General features: G+C 42.4%; 1 protein-coding gene across 1 annotated transcript in view; it reads left to right on the plus strand.

The window, feature by feature from the left end:
* Window positions 1-21,928, plus strand: part of MDN1 (midasin AAA ATPase 1) — a 156,996-nt gene that overhangs the window by 119,179 nt on the left and 15,889 nt on the right. The window contains exons 74-88 of the mRNA XM_036247864.1: window positions 1,266-1,425; window positions 3,380-3,526; window positions 4,016-4,142; window positions 5,136-5,241; window positions 5,711-5,826; window positions 7,436-7,921; window positions 8,195-8,421; window positions 9,315-9,470; window positions 9,635-9,804; window positions 10,862-11,023; window positions 13,882-14,019; window positions 17,283-17,424; window positions 18,988-19,163; window positions 19,968-20,111; window positions 20,633-20,780. Coding sequence (XP_036103757.1) covers window positions 1,266-1,425; window positions 3,380-3,526; window positions 4,016-4,142; window positions 5,136-5,241; window positions 5,711-5,826; window positions 7,436-7,921; window positions 8,195-8,421; window positions 9,315-9,470; window positions 9,635-9,804; window positions 10,862-11,023; window positions 13,882-14,019; window positions 17,283-17,424; window positions 18,988-19,163; window positions 19,968-20,111; window positions 20,633-20,780 — 2,605 coding nt within the window. The remainder of the gene's footprint in view (window positions 1-1,265; window positions 1,426-3,379; window positions 3,527-4,015; window positions 4,143-5,135; window positions 5,242-5,710; window positions 5,827-7,435; window positions 7,922-8,194; window positions 8,422-9,314; window positions 9,471-9,634; window positions 9,805-10,861; window positions 11,024-13,881; window positions 14,020-17,282; window positions 17,425-18,987; window positions 19,164-19,967; window positions 20,112-20,632; window positions 20,781-21,928) is intronic.

Here is a 21,928-nt window from a genome sequence, read left to right on the forward strand (position 1 = left end):
CCAATCAGATAGGATTTATGCCTTTAAAGTATTACTCTTTGGATGTATATAGCATTTGTATGCCTGCCTGACCTTGCTGCAGAATAAGACAAAAAGCCTGGATCCTAGTGCAGAAAGTTTAATGCTAGCCTATGGGAAATAAGTGTGGTGCTTACTTATGAACATCTCACTTACCAATGACAAAAGATTTGAAGCATCGGTATAGGAATATGCCATTAAAGCTGGCTTTGGACGCCAGCATTGAAGCTGCTGCACAGGGAACGAATGTGTGCAGTGATGTGCTAGTTTATAGTGGTTGCTGATGACCATGGTGTAAATACTCTCATCATGGCCAGTTTCAAGCACCAACAGTTAAGCGCTGGCTTGCAAAATTCCTGAAAACTTCACAGTCATAGAGACTTTGAATGAATAGGTCTGTTATAGGATGGATGTTCCTGCTTTATATTCTTGGGTGCAGGGAGACCCAGGATTTGGGGAGGGGGACATGCCTCAGGAAAGTAATCACTTTTGCCTTCTTACTGTACTTCCCACCCTGGGTCCATAGACTTATCAATGGAGTTCCTCAAGCTATTTTAAGTATTTTAGTAGTACTGAAAGCATAATAGAAATTGAGCATATAGCCATGATTTAGCTCTACAGGTAAGATAGTTACCAAGTTTATTTTATTTGTATGTGTCAGCCCACTGTTTCTGTTGTGCTGATCAAAAACTTTGACATGCTTTTGATGGCAACACAGGAATTTCAAGGATTCTTCAGGGGGAAAAATAATGAAAATATTCCCCTATGGACCAAGTTTTCCCCTTCATCTAATATCTGGGTTCTTGATATTTGAACAGGAAGTAAAGGGTTGAGAGAGATGGTAGTAGAAGTAGGATTTCACAGGTCAGTTTAGCCTTGCTGTGCAGACCAGCACCTCAAAGGCAGCATGTATTCTTATTCATTCTGCTGCATTCAGAGATCAGAACTGGAGTCTCCTTGTGGCTGACATAGAAGCATTGCCCAAGGTGGGCATGGGCGTCCCTTTACTACCATGATCTCATATGGAACAGCAATATAGTTTTCTAAATATCCATGGTACATGCCTATTTTAATCTTGGTGATGCTACATTTGTTCCTATGAGACTTAAGAGATGGTGAGAAGAGAATTGAATATTTGCTGAGCTAAGTGTGTGTGGAGGGGTGCAGCATTTAAATTTAGTGCCCATGCAAGTGAGTGCTATTACTGTTGTTCTTGGCAGGAAGACTAACCTATATTCTGTTCGTAGGCCGCAATTCCAGAACGCTGTCAGGGTACTCCTTTCCCTTTGGGCGGGGAGCTTCTGTATCGCTTGCCAAAGCTCACGAAACGAATGAGGAAGATGTGCCTGACGCTCATGAAGGAAAGCCGCCTCCCTCACCTAGTGGACAGCCTCGATCAGTTCACCGGTGGGTGCCAGCAGCCAGGGGCACGGGTAGGGATTGCTCTCTCTATTTTCCCCAGTGGCCCACAAGGGCGGGGAATTTGCCGTCTATGTTCTTTTTTAACATTTTGAATAGTGTTGAGCAGTTGCTTGAATAATCAAGCAGGCTAACAACCAGCGGAGCCCAGACATAGGAACCAACGGAAATTACACAAATTTTCATCTTGTCCTCTCATCAAAACTAATGCTGTTATGCCATTTTCTATAGCAGCCTTGTCTGTATCTACTCCTGTTGGTTGTGGCCATGAGTAGATGTGGCATGGAGATGAATTTCCCAGAGTCTCGAAGCTGTCCCCACCTCTCAAAATGTTGTCTCTTTAGTTAAAGGAGAAGGATGATTCACCCTTAGTCCTCTTGCTTTCTTCACTTTAAAGCACTTTAGCAGTTGTATCTTTCTGACCACTTTTGCTCAGGGGAGTTGACAGCCAAGATTTGCTCAGTAGTATAACATCAATGGCTAGGGAGAGGAATCCAGTGCTAATAGATAGTTTCGGCTCCTGACAGTCCTTCACTTCCCTCGGTGTGTGTGGTGTCTAGAGTGGGGCTGGTCCTTCTTTTTTAAAAAAATTTTTCTTTGTTATGTTAGAGAAAGAGGGAGGGAGAGGGAGATAGAAACATCGATGAGAGAGACCATCGATGGGCTGCCTCCTGCATGCCCCCCACTGGGAATTTGGCCCACAACCTGGGCATGTGTCCTGACCGGGAATCAAACCAGTGACCTCTTGCTGCATGGGTCAGTGCTCAACCACTGAGCCACACCGGCCAGGTGGGACTGGTCCTTCTTTAGTCAGGTTATGGTTCAATCTCAGAAAGCTCCTTATTTAGAAAACTTGCTGCAATAATAGCCTAACATTATCACTCAAGATAACCTTTCTGCTTGAGCCTGATGATAAGGGTAAGTGGAATACAGGTCCCGTGTACATCTTCTGGAAGGCACACTATCACACAGAGCACTCCTCTGATTTCCCGTACAATGCCAGTGCAATGCTTGTGTTGTGCTTGCTCTCATCTGGAGGACCAGACTGCTCATATTTGTCTGCTAGGGCTGCGTTAACAGAGTTCCACCCATTCGGCTACATCAACAACAAATGTTAATTTTCTTACCATTCTGGAGGCTAAAGGTCCACGAACAAAGTGTTGGGCTTCTTCTGAGTCCTCTCTCCTTGGCTTATAGGTGACTGTTTTCTCACTGTGTCATCACACTGTGTGCCCCCTGTGCACATCTGTGTCCTGATGTCCTTTCAGGACAAAACTCAGATTATATTAGGGCCCACCCATATCACCTCATTTTACCTTAGTTAGCTCTTTAAAGGCCCTGTCTCCAAAGAGTCACATTCTGAGGTGTGGAGGTTAGGACTTCAGCATGCATTTGGGGGAACACAGCCCAAGCATTGCCTGTGTCAGGGACCTGTTATAGGTACCCCTAGGTATTCAGGAAGGCAGCATGGTGCTGGAGAAACAACTTGGCCTTTGGAATGGTTTAGGCCTGGGGTCTTTAGCTGAATGGCCTTTAGAAAGTGACAAACCTCTCTGAGCAGCTACAGATAAGTGCTTCTGGAGTTATGCAAATTGAAAGAATATCTACCTGGTACAGGGTAGGAGTTCAGTATGTATCATATTTACAGGAAATGTACCTCAGATGATTTAAATTCCTAGTATAAATCATTGTACACAATCAGTGCTCAGTGACTGCTTTTTGCCTGATTGATTATAAAACCTCTAAAAGAATAACTACTTTTATTTGAGTTTTTTTGTTGTCAAGGGATATGAAATCCCATGTGTTTTACTTTTCTGTTATCCAGGATATAAAAATAAATAACACCTGGACCTCATCTCCAAAAATGTCCTTGGCCTTGAGTAATTTTAACACATTAATAAGCCCTTGGGATTTCCATATTTCCCCCTTGTTTTCCCCTTAGGTGAAGTAATTTCCTGTGTGAGTGAGCTGCAGAGCTTAAAGGTGGAGCCCTCCGCAGAGAAGGAGAAGCAGCAGTCAGAAGCCAAACACATTCTTGTACAGAAGCAGCGAGCCTTAGCAGACCTCTTTAAACACCTTGCAAAAACTGGTAAGGTTCCCACTTGAAACCGGATGAACTATAATCACCAGCTTTTAGGGAGAAAAACAACATGGATAATTTAGAGGGACTTTCTAGAAACAGTGGAGACTCCTAGAAGGTTGCGGGCAAGGTTCTGAAATGCCATTCTAAGAGTTCCAGTCACACACATGCAAAATCCTATAATGAACTGTTTGTGATTTCCAAATATTTTCACAGTTTTATGAGGTTTCTTAGAAATCATGTTTTTTATTTTCAGCACGAATATGTTATATAAACTTGATGCATGTACGACTCACTCAAGAACTCCTAAAGTACAGAATGAGAGTCTGTTTTCACTTCTGCAGGGCCTGAGCTTCTGCTTTCTAACAAGCTCCTTGGGTGATGCTGTTCCAAGAACTTGACTTGGAGTAGAAATGGCATTGGGGGGCAGGAGTGAGGCATGGCACATCCATTCTCTCCTGAGCTGCTTTACTCCAATACATGCTCTTTATTTCCCAGGTTTGTCATATCGCAAAGGTCTGGCCTGGGCCCGTTCAAAAAACCCTCAAGAGGTGCTTCATCTTCGCCCCTTGGATCTCCGGAGCGCATTGTCTATAGTCAGCAGCACTCAGGAGGCTGAGTCTAGGTTTGTTTTTTAAATTATGGATGGAGCCAGTCATTTAAACCTCTATGTCCTCTTTGCCAAAGTGGGGATAGCAATACCTCTCACCTAGCATTACTCTGAACATGGTATTTAGAAAAGTGCCTGGCTCTTTAACACCTGAGTGTTCAACAGGTGTTAATTTTCTTCCTTTTTTTTCCTTTCTCTTTCCTCCTCGTATTTGCCTCTCCCATTATTGTTTTGGTCCTTTGACTTTCCTAAGCTCTCCTTACTTCATTTGAATGTACAAGTGAAAATCCTGGAGAGAACAGCCACAGTTCTGGCTGCTTCACATATATAAACCTCTTATAAATTGTGATTTATTCTTGATTTTGAGAGCCTATCAATTTTGAGACAGAGCTATCTCCGTTAACTACAGCAAGGTTGTTGTAAATGTTTGCATTATGGGTACGGCATATGTTTGCGTTTAGTTTGCTCAATAGTCTTCTCGGGCTTTAAATTAGAATTCAACACAACATTGTAAAAAGTACAGATTTTACATAAACATTCTGGATTTTCAGTGTTTTAGGAAAATTTGGCCAGGTGGTCTAGCTTTCCCATTTTGACAGGACACATGCTCTCCTGTTCTCTGTGGTCTTTAACAATCCCTGTTCTTCCACGTGGAGGTCAGCTGTCATTGCCATGTATCATTTTGTGCTTGGCTCTCCTTAATCATTTGGTATCTGGTTGGCCTCTATACACATCAGAATTTATGACCCCTGGCCTCCACTGCCAAGAGAGTTATAAAGTTTTCATTAAGGAAACTATATGGTCATCATAATGTATTTCCCAACTCTACTTTCAGTGCTAAATATATAATACATCTTTTGCATAAAGGACTGATAAGTGCCTCACAGAAATAAATCTATTCAGATTCTTGCTTTTTTGTTGTGACTATATATATCAATCTCTGAATCTTTAGGATCTGGGGTGGAGAGTGATTTTAATTAAGTAAATCACATTTTATTTGTTTTCCAGGCTTCTTACAGAAATCGCGTCTTCATGGGATGGGTGCCAGAAGTATTTTTATCGCTGTCTTGCACGGCACGCCAGACTGAGTGCCGCCCTAGCGGCTCCGGCCAAGGTTAGAATGGTAGACCCCAGCACTGGGAGAGCTCCAGCTCTGTTCGTGGCAGGGCAGCATTCTCAGACCTGTCTCGTAGTGACAGCCGTCACTGGGAGTGATTGAGCTTTTTGCAGAACATCATTAAACTTACAGTACAAGTCTGTAATTTTGGGCTTGATCAGAGAGCAGCTTATAATAAATTTTGTTATTTACATTTGCCAGTAGGGCCAGATGCATAAGAAAAGTTATGGAAGGTAAACTTCAAATTCAGAAGGCCACCTTTAGATCTTTTTTCCCTTATGAATTGAGAAAGCGCCACTAATAACCAATTTTGATGTTAAAACTAGTTTCTAGTCATGGAATATCCATGATCTGTGGGAGCCTAATTTGAGAAGCCATTGGCGCCCGCCTCTAGAGTGCAGCCCGTCTGCACTGTCCCTGGAGCTTGCCAGCAGCACTTTCAGCCTGCTTTCCTCCTTCCTGCCAGGAAATGGGTGTGGGCAACATCGAGCGGTGCAAGGGGTTCTCAGCACATTTGATGAAGATGCTTATCCGACAGCGGCGCTCCCTGACCACGCTGACTGAGCAGTGGATTCTCCTCAGGTACCAGCTGACCAGTTGGGTTTGTGGCCTGAGTTAGGGAGAATTACGTGGGTCAGCTCAGAGTTGCTTCATGTTGTGTTCTCAGTTGCAAAATCAAATTTGAGGCCCAAAAAGACCGGTGGGGTTTCTCCTGGCTTTTGGCGATCTGCCTCTGACACCTGGGTCTAACAACACCTCTTAGGAGAAAGGGGTGTGGGAGATGAGTTCACACTTGAGCCAGACAGTCAACATTGCCATGGCTGAACTACACCTGGGTCTGGAATGAGGGCATATGTGATTGACAGTCCATGCGGGCTGAAAGACTGTGTGTTTATGGTATTGGGGCATTCCAGTCTTGGCACAGATCAGGTTTGGTCTGTTTCAGTTTCTTAGGCTTTTTGGACCACAAAGTTTTAATTTGTTTGGCCATATATGATGCTCCTCCATGGAAATAGATATTTAAAAGTTGGGATGTCTGCCAGGCTGGTGTGGTTCAGTGGATTAAGTGTTGTCCCATGGACTGAGAGGTCCTGGTTTGATTCTTTTTTTTTTTTATCCTCACCCGAGGACATTTTTCCATTTTTTGTTCAGGTAGAGTAGGAGGGAGAGAGAGGAACAGAGAGAGAGAGAAACATCGACGTGAAGGGACACATCGAGTGGCTGCCACCCGCACGACCGACCAGAGCCGGGGACAAACTGCAACCGAGGTACGTGCCCTTAGCGGGAACCGAACCCAGGTCTCTCGGGACCGCAGGCCGACGCTCTAACCGCTGAGCCAAACCGGCCAGGGCCCTGGTTTGATTCTTGGTTAGGACACATGCCCAGGTTGCTGGCTTGATACCCAGTAGGGAGTGTGTGGGAGGCAGCTGATTGATGGTTCTCTCTCACATCAATATTTCTATCTCTCCTTTTCTCTTTCTCAAACTAAATAAATAAGTAAATAAAAACATATTAAAAAAATAAAAGTAACGCCCTGGCCGGTTTGGCTCAGCGGTTAGAGCGTCCGCCTGCGGTCCAGAGAGACCCGGGTTTGGTTCCCACTAAGGGCATGTACCTCGGTTGCAGTTTGTCCCCGGCCCTGGTTGGTCGTGCGGGTGGCAGCCACTCGATGTGTCCCTTTCACATCGATGTTTCCCTCTCTCTCTCTTCCTCTCTCTCCCTCCCACTCTATCTGTACAAAAAATGGAAAAATATCCTCGGGTGAGGATAAAAAAAATAAATAAAAGTAAGAGTTGGGAAATCTGTCATCATCTGTTGAATATTGAGAGGTAGTATTTCCAGACTTACTTCAATTTCAGCTATTTTCTGCTCTGTTCATAAGGGTTTATCTAGTAAAATATATTACATTTACTAGATTTTATAAAAAGGTTGAAGTCACTGCATTGGTGTGACTGTTGCATGTGAGAGGGCTGTGAGGGGGCAGGTGATAAGCAGTGAGTTTTGAAGGATGTGCCTAAGTGCTTTGGAAGGCATTTTAATAGACTTCTTACCTATTGAAGCAGTCTTCTTTTTTTGTTTATGTGAAAAAGCCCATACTTGCTTCAGAAGTGAACAGATTTACTGTTAAAAACAACACGTATGCCATGTATTTAAGGTGCCTTGTATTTTTCCCATGGTTTTCTCTGCACAGGAACCTCCTCAGCTGTGTGCAGGAAATCCGTGGCAGGCTGACAGGGCCACTGCTCTACCCTGTGGCCTTCCCCCCTCAGGATGGTGTGCAGCAGTGGACAGAGAGGCTGCAGCACCTGGCCATGCAGACTCACATCCTGCTTGAGCAGCTCTCTTGGCTCCTCCAGTGCTGCCCCAGTGCAGGGTCAGCTCCAGGCCAAGGTGATGCCCAGGCACAGGGTCAGCATTCTGCCCTCTACCCGGAAGGACCAAAGCTCACCACGGGGCAGCTTCCCAGAGGAGTGCCGGACCTCATCCCCTCAGATCTGAGCTACCCATCCCCAGTACCTGGAAATCAGCTGCCTTCTGGTTGTCGGATGCGGAAACAGGACCAGCTTTGGCAGCAGTCAACTTCGAGATTAACAGAGATGCTGAAGACCATTCAGACAGTGAAAGCTGACATTGACAGAATTAGGCAGCAGTCTTGTGAGACCCTCTTTCATTCTTGGTGAGTGTGCTATGCCTCTGCTCTTCCTCTGTGTGCATGGGTACTTGCTCAGAGTTTAGTGATGGGGTAAAATTGTGAAAGAGCTTATGCTTCAGTCCTCCATTTTTCAGTGGACAGGCATAATGCGTAGCAAGTGTGTAGCTGTAAATCTTCAGATGCAGTGAGTTTTGCCCTGCTTCCATTGTAGTGGTTGCAGGGAGCACTGTGTGTGTGGTGGGCTGGAGTGGGGGATAGCTCCTTCCTTTCAACATTGTGGCATTTCTGTTGTTTCAGGAAAGATTTTGAAGTTTGCTCTTCTGGGCTGAGTTACCTGTCCCAGGTGTCAACTCACTTGCAAGGCCTGGAGTCCTTGTTCATTCTTCCAGGGATGGAAGTTGAGCAAACAGACCAACAAATGGCATTAGTTGAGAGCCTGGAGTATGTCAGAGGAGAAATCAGTAAAGCCACAGATGACTTTACTACCTGGAAGGCACACCTACTCATGTCGGGCAGCCAAGGAGGTAAGGACTGTTACTCAGTAAGGGAATAAAAGCCCAGGATAGGAATGATGTCTTGTAGGTGAAGCCTAGATTATTCTAAAGACACATACTGTTTTATTCTAGACACATCTGTCTAGGGTTCTAAGGCAGACGGTTGTGGTCAGAACCCACAACTCTTTTTTTTTTTTTTATCCTCACCCGAGGATATTTTTCCATTTTTTGTACAGATAGAATGGGAGGGAGAGAGAGGAAGGGAGAGAGAGTGAGAAACACTGACGTGAAGGGACACATTGAGTGGCTGCCACCCGCACGACCAACCAGGGCTGGGGACAAACTGCAACCGAAGTACATGCCCTTAGCGGGAACCGAACCCGGGTCTCTCCGGACCGCAGGCCGACGCTCTAACCGCTGAGCCAAACTGGCCAGGGCCCACAACTCTTTTTATATATGTATATATATTTATATATATTATTGTTTGTTTGTTTTTGCTATAATTACTTAGAGTCTCTTGCCTTTGGATTGCCCTTATGTCATTTTCTTTGTAGTACACGTATATGGAGACACCACAGGCCCCACAGCTGTCACAGACAGTCCTCCCTTAGACTGAAAGCTAAGGGTGATATTTTGACTAAGCTGGTATTTCTATACACCATCTAAACCGTTATTTTATATTTTTGACATTCTTATACCAAAATTGTTTTTAATAAAAGATGATAAACTTGCAGGTTTATTTAGGCAAGAACTATATCTCATTCACCTTTGTGTCCAAAACAGCTTGACACAGTGGTTAACCCATAGTAGGTGCTTACAGGTGGCCATTTGTTAGGATAACACGTGAAGGTTGTCAATGGTTTCCTGAAGCAAATGATCAGATTGTTTGTTTGTTTGTTTGTTTGTACCATGTTACTTAATAGGAAACCAAATGTTGGATGAAGGGTTTGTAGAAGATTTTGCAGAGAAAATGGAAACTGCCATTCGGTCTGTACTTTATGCCATCCAGAACTTAGCAGAAAGAAACAGTAAAAAGACAGATGAGAATACTGACCAGACAAGGCCACAAGAAGAGGATGGTATGTCTGAAATCAGGCAAAAATTAGTTTCATACTTGATTTAATTTTTAAATTTTATGATTTATTTTTGTAACTATTTAAGGACAGATGTTTAAAATGACGAAGGGGCTGAAAAGGATTTATTTTCTGTTATTTATCATATCATTCTTTTCTGTGAGTGACAGAGGCAGCAGGCTTTCAGAGACTGCAATCAGGACATCTAACAAAACTCTTAGAGGAAGACTTCTGGTTTGACGTGAGCACTTTGCATGTACAGAAAATAATTTCTGCTGTCTCTGAGCTGTTGGAGAGACTGAAATCGTATGGTGAGGACAGCACAGCAGCAAAGCACATGGTAACCAAATGTTCTTTACAAGCTTCTCACTGTCGGGAGTGGGCTGAGTAAAGGCAGAGAGGATTTCACCTTGCTTTATGTGGGTGGTCCTAAAGTAGGCCTCTGCAGCAAAATCACTAGGAATTTGATTTCTTTATAGATGTAAACACCACTGACAAACTGAAAAGCTTAGGGTTTGCTAGCTAAGGGTTACAGTTGTAAGATACATAGGTGCAAAAATACTAACAATCCAGAATATCCATTAACTTGGTATTTTTTACATTCTAACCATATTCTCCTGGGTATTTGGTGTTAATGGTGGATGTTGCTGTCATCAACTAATGCTTAATGGCTATGCTCTGCAAATACCATTTCTTTCAAAGCCAGCAGAGGAAGTTGTCAAATCCAGAAGTCCTGAAAGGCAACTTCTACTTTGAATGAATTTTTTTGTTGTTGTTCAGATAGAGTGGGAGGGAGAGAGGGAGGGAGGGAGGGAGGGAGGGAGAAAGAGAGAGAGAAAGAGAGACATCAATGTGAAAGGGCCACATCGAGTGGCTGCCACCCATGCCACCCATAACGACCATACGACCAACCACGGCCAGGGACAAACTGCAACCGAGGTACATGCCCTTAGTGGAAACTGAACCTGGGTCTCTCTGGACCTCAGGCCGACGTTCTAACCGCTGAGCCAAACTGGCCAGGGCACAACTTTTACTTTGTAGGACACTATGTTCTGTATTATTGCCTCCAGTGCCAACTTTGATTCCCAGTGGAATTTGTTTACAAACATTTTATTTAAAAAAAAAAAAACTTGGTTAACTAAATGAGACTTAAGTGACTTGAGAATTTAAAGTGTACTTTTTTGAGGGTTTGGACGAAATCTCAGTGAGCAGGCCTGTGTGTGTTAAAAATACATAAACCTTACCAGTAGTGACATTTAGTACATTGAATTCACAGTGTTGTACAACTGTCCTTGCTATCTAGTTCCAGAACATTTTTATCACCATTTTTTCACACCAAAGGAAACCTGGTACCCCTTTAGCACTGTGAACAGACCCTCTGATCTGCTTTCCCCCAGCTCTTCAGCCAGTCTTGCTGCTTGTTGGTGCGCCTGATGCCCATGCTCTCCAGGTACTCGGACCTTGTACTTTTCTTCCTGACCATGTCTTTGGCAACTCACCGTAGCACCGCAAAGCTGCTCTCCGTGCTCACGCAGGTCTTTACGGAGCTTGCCCAGAAGGTAAGGACTCTTCACATGGAGCACCATGGGCAGCTGGTACATTCTGTACCCATTAGTGTTTGGTTGGACGGGCTTTTATTTGGGACCTTCACAAATAGCAGGCGGTGATTTGCTCTCCGTCTGGATTATTTAAGGCTCTGTCTGGCACCCTTTAATAAACCTGTTTCTACTATAGTCTTGGAACCTACAGATCCCCCACTTATGAACTCCCTAGACTTCAGAGGCTGTCTAAAGGCTGCTGCTTTCTTTTCATACTCTCCCTATCCCCAGTTTGAAGTCTCCTTTGATTAATTCCAAGTTAGACTTCTAGGATGGATAAATCCTTAAGGCTATTAAATTTTCTTTAAGTCATTTATGTGTAGTTATAATGAAATGTTAGGCAGAGCATTGTTCTTTAACAGAAGCCATCCACTCATCCAGCCCCTGTACCTAGTAGGAGACAGCCAGCTCTAGCAGACTCAGCATGGTGTGGTAATCTAATCATAAGTGTCCAGTTTTGAGTAAACTCTCTTAGCCTCAGTTTCTTCATTTGTAAAATGAGATCTGTTTATACTCCTTAGCATTTTTGTGATAACCCACTTCGACTGAATACATATATTTATAGTTTTGTTTTGTTTTGATTTCTTTAGTATTCTAAGAGTTTCTCCAAATCTAAGTAGAGTATATGTGAGATCTTGAGGGAGGTAGGAATTTACAAACTGAAGGTGGGGCCTGGGCTTCTTGTAAACAGTTGAGAGTTCTTAGTTCTGAATATCTGGAGTATTGGAAAGGGTCAAAGAATGGCAGGCAAGCCTGTGCTTTGTTTCTAGAGGATATATATGTACGTTTGTTGAGTAATAAATAAATGAATGCCTCTCAGATTTGCCCCCTGTGTCTGATGAGCACTGAGCCAGTCTTACATCCCGTCGCTTCTTGGTGGAACCACTGCATGCAAATGACGGTAGAGAACAAGTGGTGAGGGGGCCTGACGTTGGAGTCAGCTGTGTTTGTCCACATGCACCATTGTAACGATTCGACAAGTTCCAGAGTGGATCAGGGCTGGCTGACCTGTATGTGTATTAGGGTGGGAAGTGGGGGTGGAAGTGGTTCTGAGATGAGCAAAGTGTTGGGAGTCCATTGGCTGGTTCTGTTGTAGCTACTCTAGTGGTGTTCCTGCAGAAGGACATCTGTCTTTCCTGTGTGGTCTTACTCTGCCTACATCTCATTATATTTCTTTTAAAATAATGTAGCACAATGGGAAAATTAGGTAAGTTAACCAAACTGTTTTTTCAGTGGACTATGTAAGACTACATGTCCTGAGAGTGAGTTTGCCTTTCCTATAATTTTTTTTGTCTCCAAATTGTATTCATATCCCTTATGGGTAGTGCTGAGGGAACTTGAAAGTAGGTTGGACATAGTACTAAGATAATAGATTTAGGTTATAATTACAGCACTTAATCTATAAAAAGCTGTTTCTTTGTAACTAAGTCACAATCAGTGTTTGCTGGCAGCTTATTTTCGTACATTTTCATACTGAGATTGACAAATATTTCGATAGCTTATATATTCTTTCTTTCTTTTTTTTAATTCTCACCCAAGGATATTTTTTTATCTTTGTTCAGATAGAGTGGGAGGAAGAGAGAGAGAATCATCAATGTGAGAGAGACACATCAACTGGTTGTGTCTTCCGCACGTCCTCAACCAGGGCCAGGGACAAACCGCCACTGAGGTACATGCCCTTGTCCAGAATCGAATCTGCGACTCATTGGTCCATAGGGTGATAGCTTATATTTTCTGATCAAATTAAAATTTCTCATTGAGAACCACTATTTCCTTCTACTTCCTTTTCTTTCTTTCTTTCTTTTTTTTTTATTCTCATCCGAGAACACTTTTGCATTTATCTTCAGATAGAGTGGGAGGGAGAGAGGAAGGAAGAGAGAGAGTGAGAAACATCGATGTGAGAGAGACACATTGAGTGGTTGCCACCCACACAACCCCAACCGGGGCTGGGACAAACCATAACCGAAGTACATGCCCTTAGTAGGAACCAAACCCGGGCCTCTGGTCTGCAGGCTGATGCTCTAACCGCTGAGCCAAACCGGCCAGGGCATACTTCTTTTTCTGTTCACTTTGTCCCACACACTAAAGTAGTTGATCTTGCTTTTCAGCTATTTTCCAACATGAAAGAGCTTTGTTAACACTTCCTAAATGTTACTGTGTCTGGCCTTGCTCTTTTAGACCCCATGCTGTGCCATGTGCCAGGTGCTGCAGTCGGACGTGGCATGTTCCCCAAGAGTGACAGGTTTACTTCAAGAGTTGTGCAAAGGCATATTTTCCATATATTAAAATTAATATTTTATTTGAGGAACATTGCACAAAATTTCAATTTTTAAAATAAAACTGAAACTTCCCTCTTGTAGCATCTGCTTCAAGTTGCCGTACCTCCAGGGTCACATGTCTTCTCTCTCCTAATTGGAGAAGAAGATGAGGACAAAACCCCTTTGGGATTTAGATTCTGAGGGGTCTATTCTCCTTCAGTGATTTGCTCCTAAATACTCTCCCTGGTACACATTATCAAATTTCTGTCTTGGCAAAATGACAAATTACTATACACCAGAGGCCCTCTGCAAAGTCATAACCTCATATATTAAATCTGATGTCAAGCTTTGAAACTACATAGTAACTGTCATCACCAAGGGAGAAAAGAAGATGAAAGGCCTCCTGTACTTCCATCAGATTTACAGTGTGGCGCTAGAAAAATAATTAAGCATTTGTTTAAATTTTGTGTGTGTGTGGTAGGACTGAAAATACCCCCCCCCCTTTTTTTTTTTTTTTTTTTATTGCTTTTGTGCCTAACTGTTCACTCCTTTATGTTCAAGGGATTTTGCCTGCCCAAAGAATTTATGGAAGACTCAGCAGGCGAGGGAGCAACTGAGTTCCATGACTATGAGGGAGGTGGAATTGGAGAAGGTGAAGGCATGAAGGATGTGAGTGACAAGATAGAAAATGAAGAACAGGTACGTTATCACATGCCTGAAATACCTACAAAGTTCACAGAAGATTGCTCCCTTGTCCCTTTCTTTTCAGTAGTCAAGTTACAAACATAAGTGTCTATGATTTTCAAACTGAGATCTGTGGACCTCTAAGAGTACTGGGGCATTGGGGAGTGGATGTAAATAAAAAGCTTAAAGATCACAGAAAGGAAAAAAAATCACAGAAAGAAACCTGGCAACTTAGTCACTGCTTATGGCTATAATTTGAGAGGGAAATCATGTAAACATTAAATTTTAAATGGGAGATTGTTGCTGATAATTTTCCCCAGAGTATATTTGGCAGTGGTTCATTTAAGGATAAAAAGGTTGGCTATTTTGAGTGATAATTACATTAAATAATAATGCCAGTGTTAGCTATTAATAAATTTTATTGTATGTTCTTAAGAGGTGTTTAAGAAAGTTGATCTATATCCTTTTTTTATTGGAACCAAGAATGCTTTTGAAATATTCAGATGCTTTTTATAATGCCTATTTCATTTGGGAGTGGTTTGTTTGTATGCATACTACTGTTAGTCATTTATATTAATCAACTGTGACTTGTAGAAATAAGAGATAATAGATCTTTTGTTGTTGTTGGGTGGGTGGGTTAATCCTCACCTGATGATACTTTTTCCATTGATTTTTAGTGTGTAAGGGAGGGAGAGAACCATCGATGTGAGAGAGACACAGCCTCCTGCATGCACCCCATGACCCTTTGGTGTGTGGGATGACATTCTAACAATTGAGCACACTGGCCAGGGCTCGAATTTCTTTTTATTATTTACATTCTAAGTCTAAAGCAGACCATTAATTTCTACTTCAGGTATGGTTATAGCTATTAAAAATAAATGAGCTGCCCTGGCCAGTGTTGCTCAGTAGTTAGAGCATTGGCCTACACACCAAAGGGTTGTGGGTTCGATTTCTGGTCACGGTCACATACCTGGTTGCAGGTTCGATCCCCGGCCATGGTCGGAGTGCGTGTTGGAGGCCACCAATCAATGTATCTCTCTCACAATGATGTTTCTCTCTCTGCCCCTCCATTCCTCCCCCCTTTCCACTCTAAAAATCAATGGAAAAAATATCCTCGGGTGAAGATCAACTGAAATAAATAAATAAAGGAGCAAACCAATTTATACCTCCTATCTCTCTTTGGAGGGAAAACTGGAAAGAAATAAAAAACAAAAAGAGGAATGCTAGTGTTAATTCCGTGGAGCTCTAACAGCCTATATGTGTATTTTGTTATTTTGGCCTTTTTTTTTTTAATCCTCACCTGAGGATATTTTTCTATTTATCTTCAGATAGAGTGGGAGGGAGAGAGAGGGAGAGAAACATCAATGTGAGAGGGACACATGAACTGGTTGCCTCCCACACAACCCCGACCAGGGCCGAGGACAAACTACAACCAAGGTACATGCCCTTGACTGGAATCGAACCCATGACTCATTGGTCCTCGGGGCGATGCTCTAACCGCTGAGTAAAACCTACCAGGGCTTGACTTTTCATTTCTCAAATTTAACTTAACACACAGTACTTTTCTAATGGAAAAATTTAGAGTAATAAAAGGTAAGCCTAATAGGAAAAGTACAACTCGATGCAAAAAAAACATTAAGAGGTATAAAAAGTGGAACAATTTCATAGTATCTAATCATTTTAAATTGTGTATCTCTTTGACCTAGGAATTCCTCTTTTTTTGTTAATCTTCATCCAAGCATATTTTTCCATTTGTCATCAGATAGAGTGGGAGGGGGAGTGAGAGACAGAGAGAAACATCGATGTGATAGAGCCACATCGACTGGCTGCCTCCTACACAACTCAGGGCCAGGGATGAACTGCAATGAAGGTATGTGCCCTTGACTGGAATCGGACCTGTGACTCATTGGTCGACGGGCCAACACTCTAACCACTGAGTTAACCCAGCCAGGGCACAAGGATATTTTTTCATTGACTTTTAGTTAGAGTGGAAGGGAGGGGTAGAGAGAGAAACATCAATGTGAGAGAGGCACATAGATTGGTTACCAGGACCGGGGATCGAACCTACAACCCAGGTATGTGCCCTTGACTGGAAATCAAACCCATGACTCTTCGGTCCATGGGCCAGTGCTCCAAATGCTGAGCCAAACCAGCCAGTGCTTTTTTTTTTTTTTTTTTTAATAGAAATGCTAATAGTCAAAGATAATATGCAGAGCATTACCGTCGATTCAACAGAATGAGATAGATTTATATGTATCAACATGGAAGTATATCTAAAAGACATTTTTTTTTAAGTTAAAAAAAGAAAAATTACAAAACAGTTTGTCAAGCATGATTCCTTATTTGCCTAAAAAGATGTTAGAAGGCAGGTATTGATACATAACACTTATATTACTATTTATGGTGTCTTCATGGATAAAAAGATGTACCAGATGATAATTTCTTTGGAAGTTTCAGAAGATGGTGGTGCCATGTTATGCTTAGAATTCTTTAATAAGATTTTATTACTTTTGTATTTTATTTATTTTTATTTGCTTATTTATTTTAATCCGCACGCGAGGATATTTTTACATTTATCTTCAGACAGAGTGGGAGGGAGAGGGAGAAAGAGAGAAAGAGAGAAACATCAATTGGTTGCTGCCCACCCAACCCCAACCAGGGCGAGAATGAATTGCAACCAAGGTACATGACTTTGCCCATAATCGAACCTAGGACTCTTTGGTCCACAGGCCAGCGCTCTAACCACTGAGCAAAACCGGCCAGGGCTACTTTTGTGTTTTAAAAAAGGACTTTTAAAATTCATTCATAATGAAAGAGATAATAATCATGACTCTTTCACCCCAAATAGTATATAGGAATATATAATTTAAGGAAAAGTGAACAAAATTGCATTCACAGTGTGTTGCTCTCTGTGAGAAATCAATATTAAGGATAGCAGTATAGTAAGATTGATGAGGATTTTTATCCTACAGAGAATATATATTCTTTTTATATATGTCTGGATTTTTTAGAAAATAATTTGCATGAAGAAAACCTCAACAAAATTCTGTATTCCCCAATTACAAATGCAATAAAACTGGAAATTAACTATAGAAATGTTAAAGCAAACTAGAAATTATTGTGTGTGGTTATCTGTATTGGTTTTCCTTTTTCTCTCCCCAGAGATAACTTTATACCATTAACCTTAGCATATATGTGTGTGTGTATTTTTATTATATTTAGAACTGAAGAAACATGAGTTATGTTTGTTTATGTTCTCTCTGTGCTTTTTGATGTAGGCAGAAGATACATTTCAAAAGGGTCAAGAAAAGGATAAAGAGGATCCTGACTCAAAATCAGACATCAAGGGCGAGGATAATGCCATTGAGATGTCAGAAGACTTTGATGGGAAAATGCATGATGGGGAGCTTGAAGAACAAGGTTTGAGATTATCTGTCACTGCATTCTTGCTTTTGGAAAATAATTATTTTAGCCAGGAAGTTATATGTTCCCAGTAAGGAGCCTATTGTCCTATTAGAATCTTTTGGACCAAGTTGTTTATTCTGCATAACTGCAAAGGAAAACATCAGCATTTATGCATCTGCCATCACTGTCTCCACCAGGGTAGAGATCTATAGTCAGCTTTGGAGATTCTTCTCTGAGCAAACTGGGACATTGGCTGATGTTCCTAATGCCTCATGTGCTAGATGCAATGAGTGGGTACTGCCCTTCAGGGAAGTACTAAAGAGAAAAGAGATGATCCCTAACAGAGTGGGACTCTTAGCTCTAAAGTAAATTGCTCAGGGTAGTTTTTTCAAAGAATCTTTTTTATGTAATTTTTTTTTTGAGGGGGGTAAAGGGCAGGGAAGGACAGGAGGAAAGGTAGGGTGGGAAGGAGAGGGGGAAAGAAGAGGAGAAAGGAGAGGGGGAAAGGCACCTTGAGAACTATAAGAATCTTTTTTATTTTAAATATATTTTTATTGATTTTATAGAGAAAGGGGTGGGGAGACAGAGAGAAAGAAACATCGATTGGTTGCCTGCTGTATGCACTCAGACCGGGGATTGAACCCGAAACCTGGGTATGTGCCCTGACCCGGAACCGAATCGGAGACCCCTAGGTGGATGATGCTCTAACCAGTTGAGCCACACTGGCCAGGGCATTCATGGTAATTTTTAAAAACAAACTCTCCTACCCCCACCCCAACTACAGAACGTAGACATTCTATGTGGATGATTTGGAACAAAAAGGCAGGAATGAAATAGATACCCCTTAGGCCTACCACCCAAACCACTGAATATATTTTGGGTTTTTTCTATTTATTGCATATATGTATTCACAGAACTTAAATAATTTAACATATTAGGAACATTCCCCTTGTCATTAAAGATTATTTAAGAATATGATTTCTTACAGCACATCATGTGTTACATGTTTTTACCATAATTCAGCTATTGCCCTAAATTTCTGTCCAAAGCTTAATTTGAGATACAGTATCTTACTCTAAGCGAAGATCTTATAGAAATGCAAGCAGACCTCAGAGTAGAAAATCAGAAAATTCTGATTAATTGAGCTATGCACATGGTTTTAAGTGTTGGATTCAATCATAGACGTATAGAATAATGGGGATGGGAAAGGAACTTTGCATATCATATAGTTCAGCTCTATCATTTTATAGATAAGAAACCAAAAACCAGTGTGGTTGCTGAGTCCCCTAATGAATATCCCCCAGCACCTAAACTAGACATCCTGACAGCTATTTTATCACCCTTCTAATGGTCTGTTAACACATTACAGACTTACTTGTTTCTTCAAACAGTTTGTGAAACATAGTAGGACTATGTCAACAGATCTAAAGGCATCTGCCAGTAGAGTGTGCTCTGTAGTAGCAGGCAGTAAGTCCTATCCTGGGCTCTTGCTAGGTAGTAGGTTCATGCCTCCCCTACATACACAGGACCAGGTCAGTGTGGGGTCTGCCTAACTAAGCCCAGTGCCTTTCCTTTCAGAAGAGGATGAGAGATCAGACAGCGAGGGCGGAGACCTGGATAAACAGATGGGCGACCTGAATGGTGAGGAAGCTGACAAACTAGATGAGAGGCTTTGGGGTGATGATAATGATGAGGAAGATGAGGAGGAAGAAGAAGACAATAAAACTGAAGAAACAGGACCAGGAATGGATGAGGTAATTCAAACATTCCCCCATCCCATAGACCCCAGGTTGAGAGGAAACAATTTTCCCAACCACCACTCTGTCACTTACTGCTCTTCCTTTTTTGTCTGTTTTATTTTTTTCTCCCATCTCTCTTTTTTCTTCTTTTTTTTTTATCCTCATCCAAGGACATTTTTCCATTTTTTGTTCAGATAGAGTGGGAGGGAGAGAGAGGGAGAGAGAGAGGGAGAGAGAAACATCGACGTGAAGGGACACATCTAGTGGCTGCCACCAGCATGACCAACCAGGGCCGGGGACAAACTGCAACCAAAGTACGTGCCCTTAGTGGGAACCGAACCCGGGTCTCTGGACCACAGGCTGACGCTCTAACTGCTGAGCCAAACCGGCCAGGGCTCTCTTTTCTCTTTTTTCTTCTTCCTCTCATATATATCTTACTCTGATTCAGAGCTAAAAAGATAGCTTGACCTGAGCCATCCCATGTGTTATGAAGGAGAGAAGTTAAGGAAACTCAGCGCACATGCTCTTATTCTGCTACTGGCCACGGGACTTCTCCAGCTCCCTGCTTAACTCCTAGGCTGGGTGTGACTCAGCCTGACCCAGCCTGCTGTTCACACCGCCTGTTACTGCTGCTGTCTGGGCAGACCCAGACTTCTCTCCAGGTCAGGGACGATGCCGTCATCCGTATATTTCCATGGGATAGGCCCAGCAGGCAGAAATTACACATCTGCAGCTACGTTCGCTAGTGTCAACCTGTGTGTCAGCGGTTTATTAGATCAAGAGTGATGATTTTGTGTTTTTTCTTTCTCTGACATTTAGGAAGATTGTGGACTTGTTGCTAAAGATGACAACTTGGATTCTGGCAAGTCAAACAAAGATAAAAACCAGCGTGATAAGAAGGAGGAAGCAGAAGCCAATGATGATGTACACGGCCAAGACAAAATTAATGAACAGATAGATGAGGTAATGAATATTCAAAACTGATCTGCTCTCCTGACACTAGACCAGGCAACTCATTACACCACACAGCTCCTAGGGTATCTCAAGGCGTTTTTTCCTATCCATCAGTTATTTTCTTATTGTCTTGTAAAAAAATGTGTAACAGTGCCACTTAACAGGACATTACATATCTAACCACTGGTTACTAATGAGGTGGTCCTCATGCTGTTTGGGTTTGTGCTATAGTTTGGAAGCTAAAACCTATGATCCTTTTCTTTTTCTTCTCATAAACTTCAGTTTTGTCTCTGAGATAAGTAACACAGCACCTGTCATCAGTGGAGAAGCTGAATAGAAATGAAGTTTGAAATTCCGAACTAAAAGCCCTAAAAATATTAGTAAAATTTTAATGTGTGCTGGTAACGTTAGGGCAGAGACATTGTATAATCTCAGCACGGCTACTTAAAGCTAATTATACATGAACGTCACTTTTTAAAAAAAGTTTTGAATTTTTATTATTTTGCCTGTTCTCTCTCCATTGTCCAAAGAGGGAGTATGATGAGAATGAGGTGGACCCTTACCATGGCGATCAGGAAGCACTGCCAGAGCCTGAGGCCTTGGACCTTCCAGATGATCTGAACCTAGACAGTGAGGACAAGAACAGTGGTGAAGACACGGACCATGAAGAAGGAGAAGGTAGGAACACATTAAAAATGAACAGCAACTGATTTCTCTTCAGGCCAATGTCATGGCCAAGTCATAAATCTTGTTTGGTCAGCTCATTTCCAGTTCACAAAACTTGTTTGCTTTTTCTTTGTAGTGTTTTTCATCTGAGTAGACCTAAAGCTTATAAACCAGCAGTTCTCTCTCCTGTCGTTTCCATCTGGTGTTTTAATGCTGCTGTGCCTGGGTGGTACCCCGTCTCCCCTTAGCCATCACTCACTGTGTGCCCACCCTATGGGTTGATAGAAACACTGCAGTCTGGCCCTGGCTGGTGTGGGTTAGTGGTTGGAGCATTGGCCTGCGCACTAAAGTGTCATGGATTTGATTCCTGGTCAGTGGCGCATCCCTAGGCTACAGGTTTGATCCCTAGCCCCAGTTGGGGCGCATGCAGGAGGCAACTAGTTGATATGTCTCTCACACATCGATGTTTCTCTCTCTCTCTCTCTCTCTCTCTCTCTCTCTCTCTCTCTCACTCTCCACTTTCCACCTTCCACCTTCCACCTTCCACCCTCTCTAGAAAAAGAAAGAAAAGAAATACTGCAGCTTGAGAATACTTAGGCTTCTCATGGAGCCCAGTTTCAGCTTTTTAAGGAAATGACTGTTTCAGTTATTGATTGCTCCGCTTATGTTGTGTGTTAAGCCTGAAATACGAGTCCTTATAGTGGGGAATGGAATTGAATAATCCCAGGAGAAATCAATCACATGGCACAAGACCGTAATCTGGTGCCTTTGTTACCCATTGTTCAACCCGGGTGACTCCCGTGGAGTGTCCGGTATCGGTTGGAAGCGCCGTGGCGGTGCTGCTGCAGTAGTGGCCGCCATCCTGGTGGGGAACCAGACGGAAAGGTGTGAGCTCGCCTCACTCTGCTTCCTCATGAATCAGTTACATGTTTAGTGAAGGTATTTTTTTTAAATCCCAACACCATTTTGGAACAAAAATAGCAAATTACAAAAGAATAAGGTACTATTTATCTAAAATTTTAATACAAGAAACAGTGTCATACATTATTGTGGCTACATCAAATCTACAAAAATATGGAAAGGTGTAATGCACAGCAGCTTCAGGTTAGGGTGCCTCTAAGGAAGCAGGAAGGGCCAGGGCTTCCAGAATCCAGATAGTT

Source organism: Molossus molossus, unplaced genomic scaffold (assembly GCF_014108415.1).
Source record: "Molossus molossus isolate mMolMol1 unplaced genomic scaffold, mMolMol1.p scaffold_m16_p_8, whole genome shotgun sequence".
In the NCBI taxonomy this organism is placed as follows: domain Eukaryota; kingdom Metazoa; phylum Chordata; class Mammalia; order Chiroptera; family Molossidae; genus Molossus; species Molossus molossus.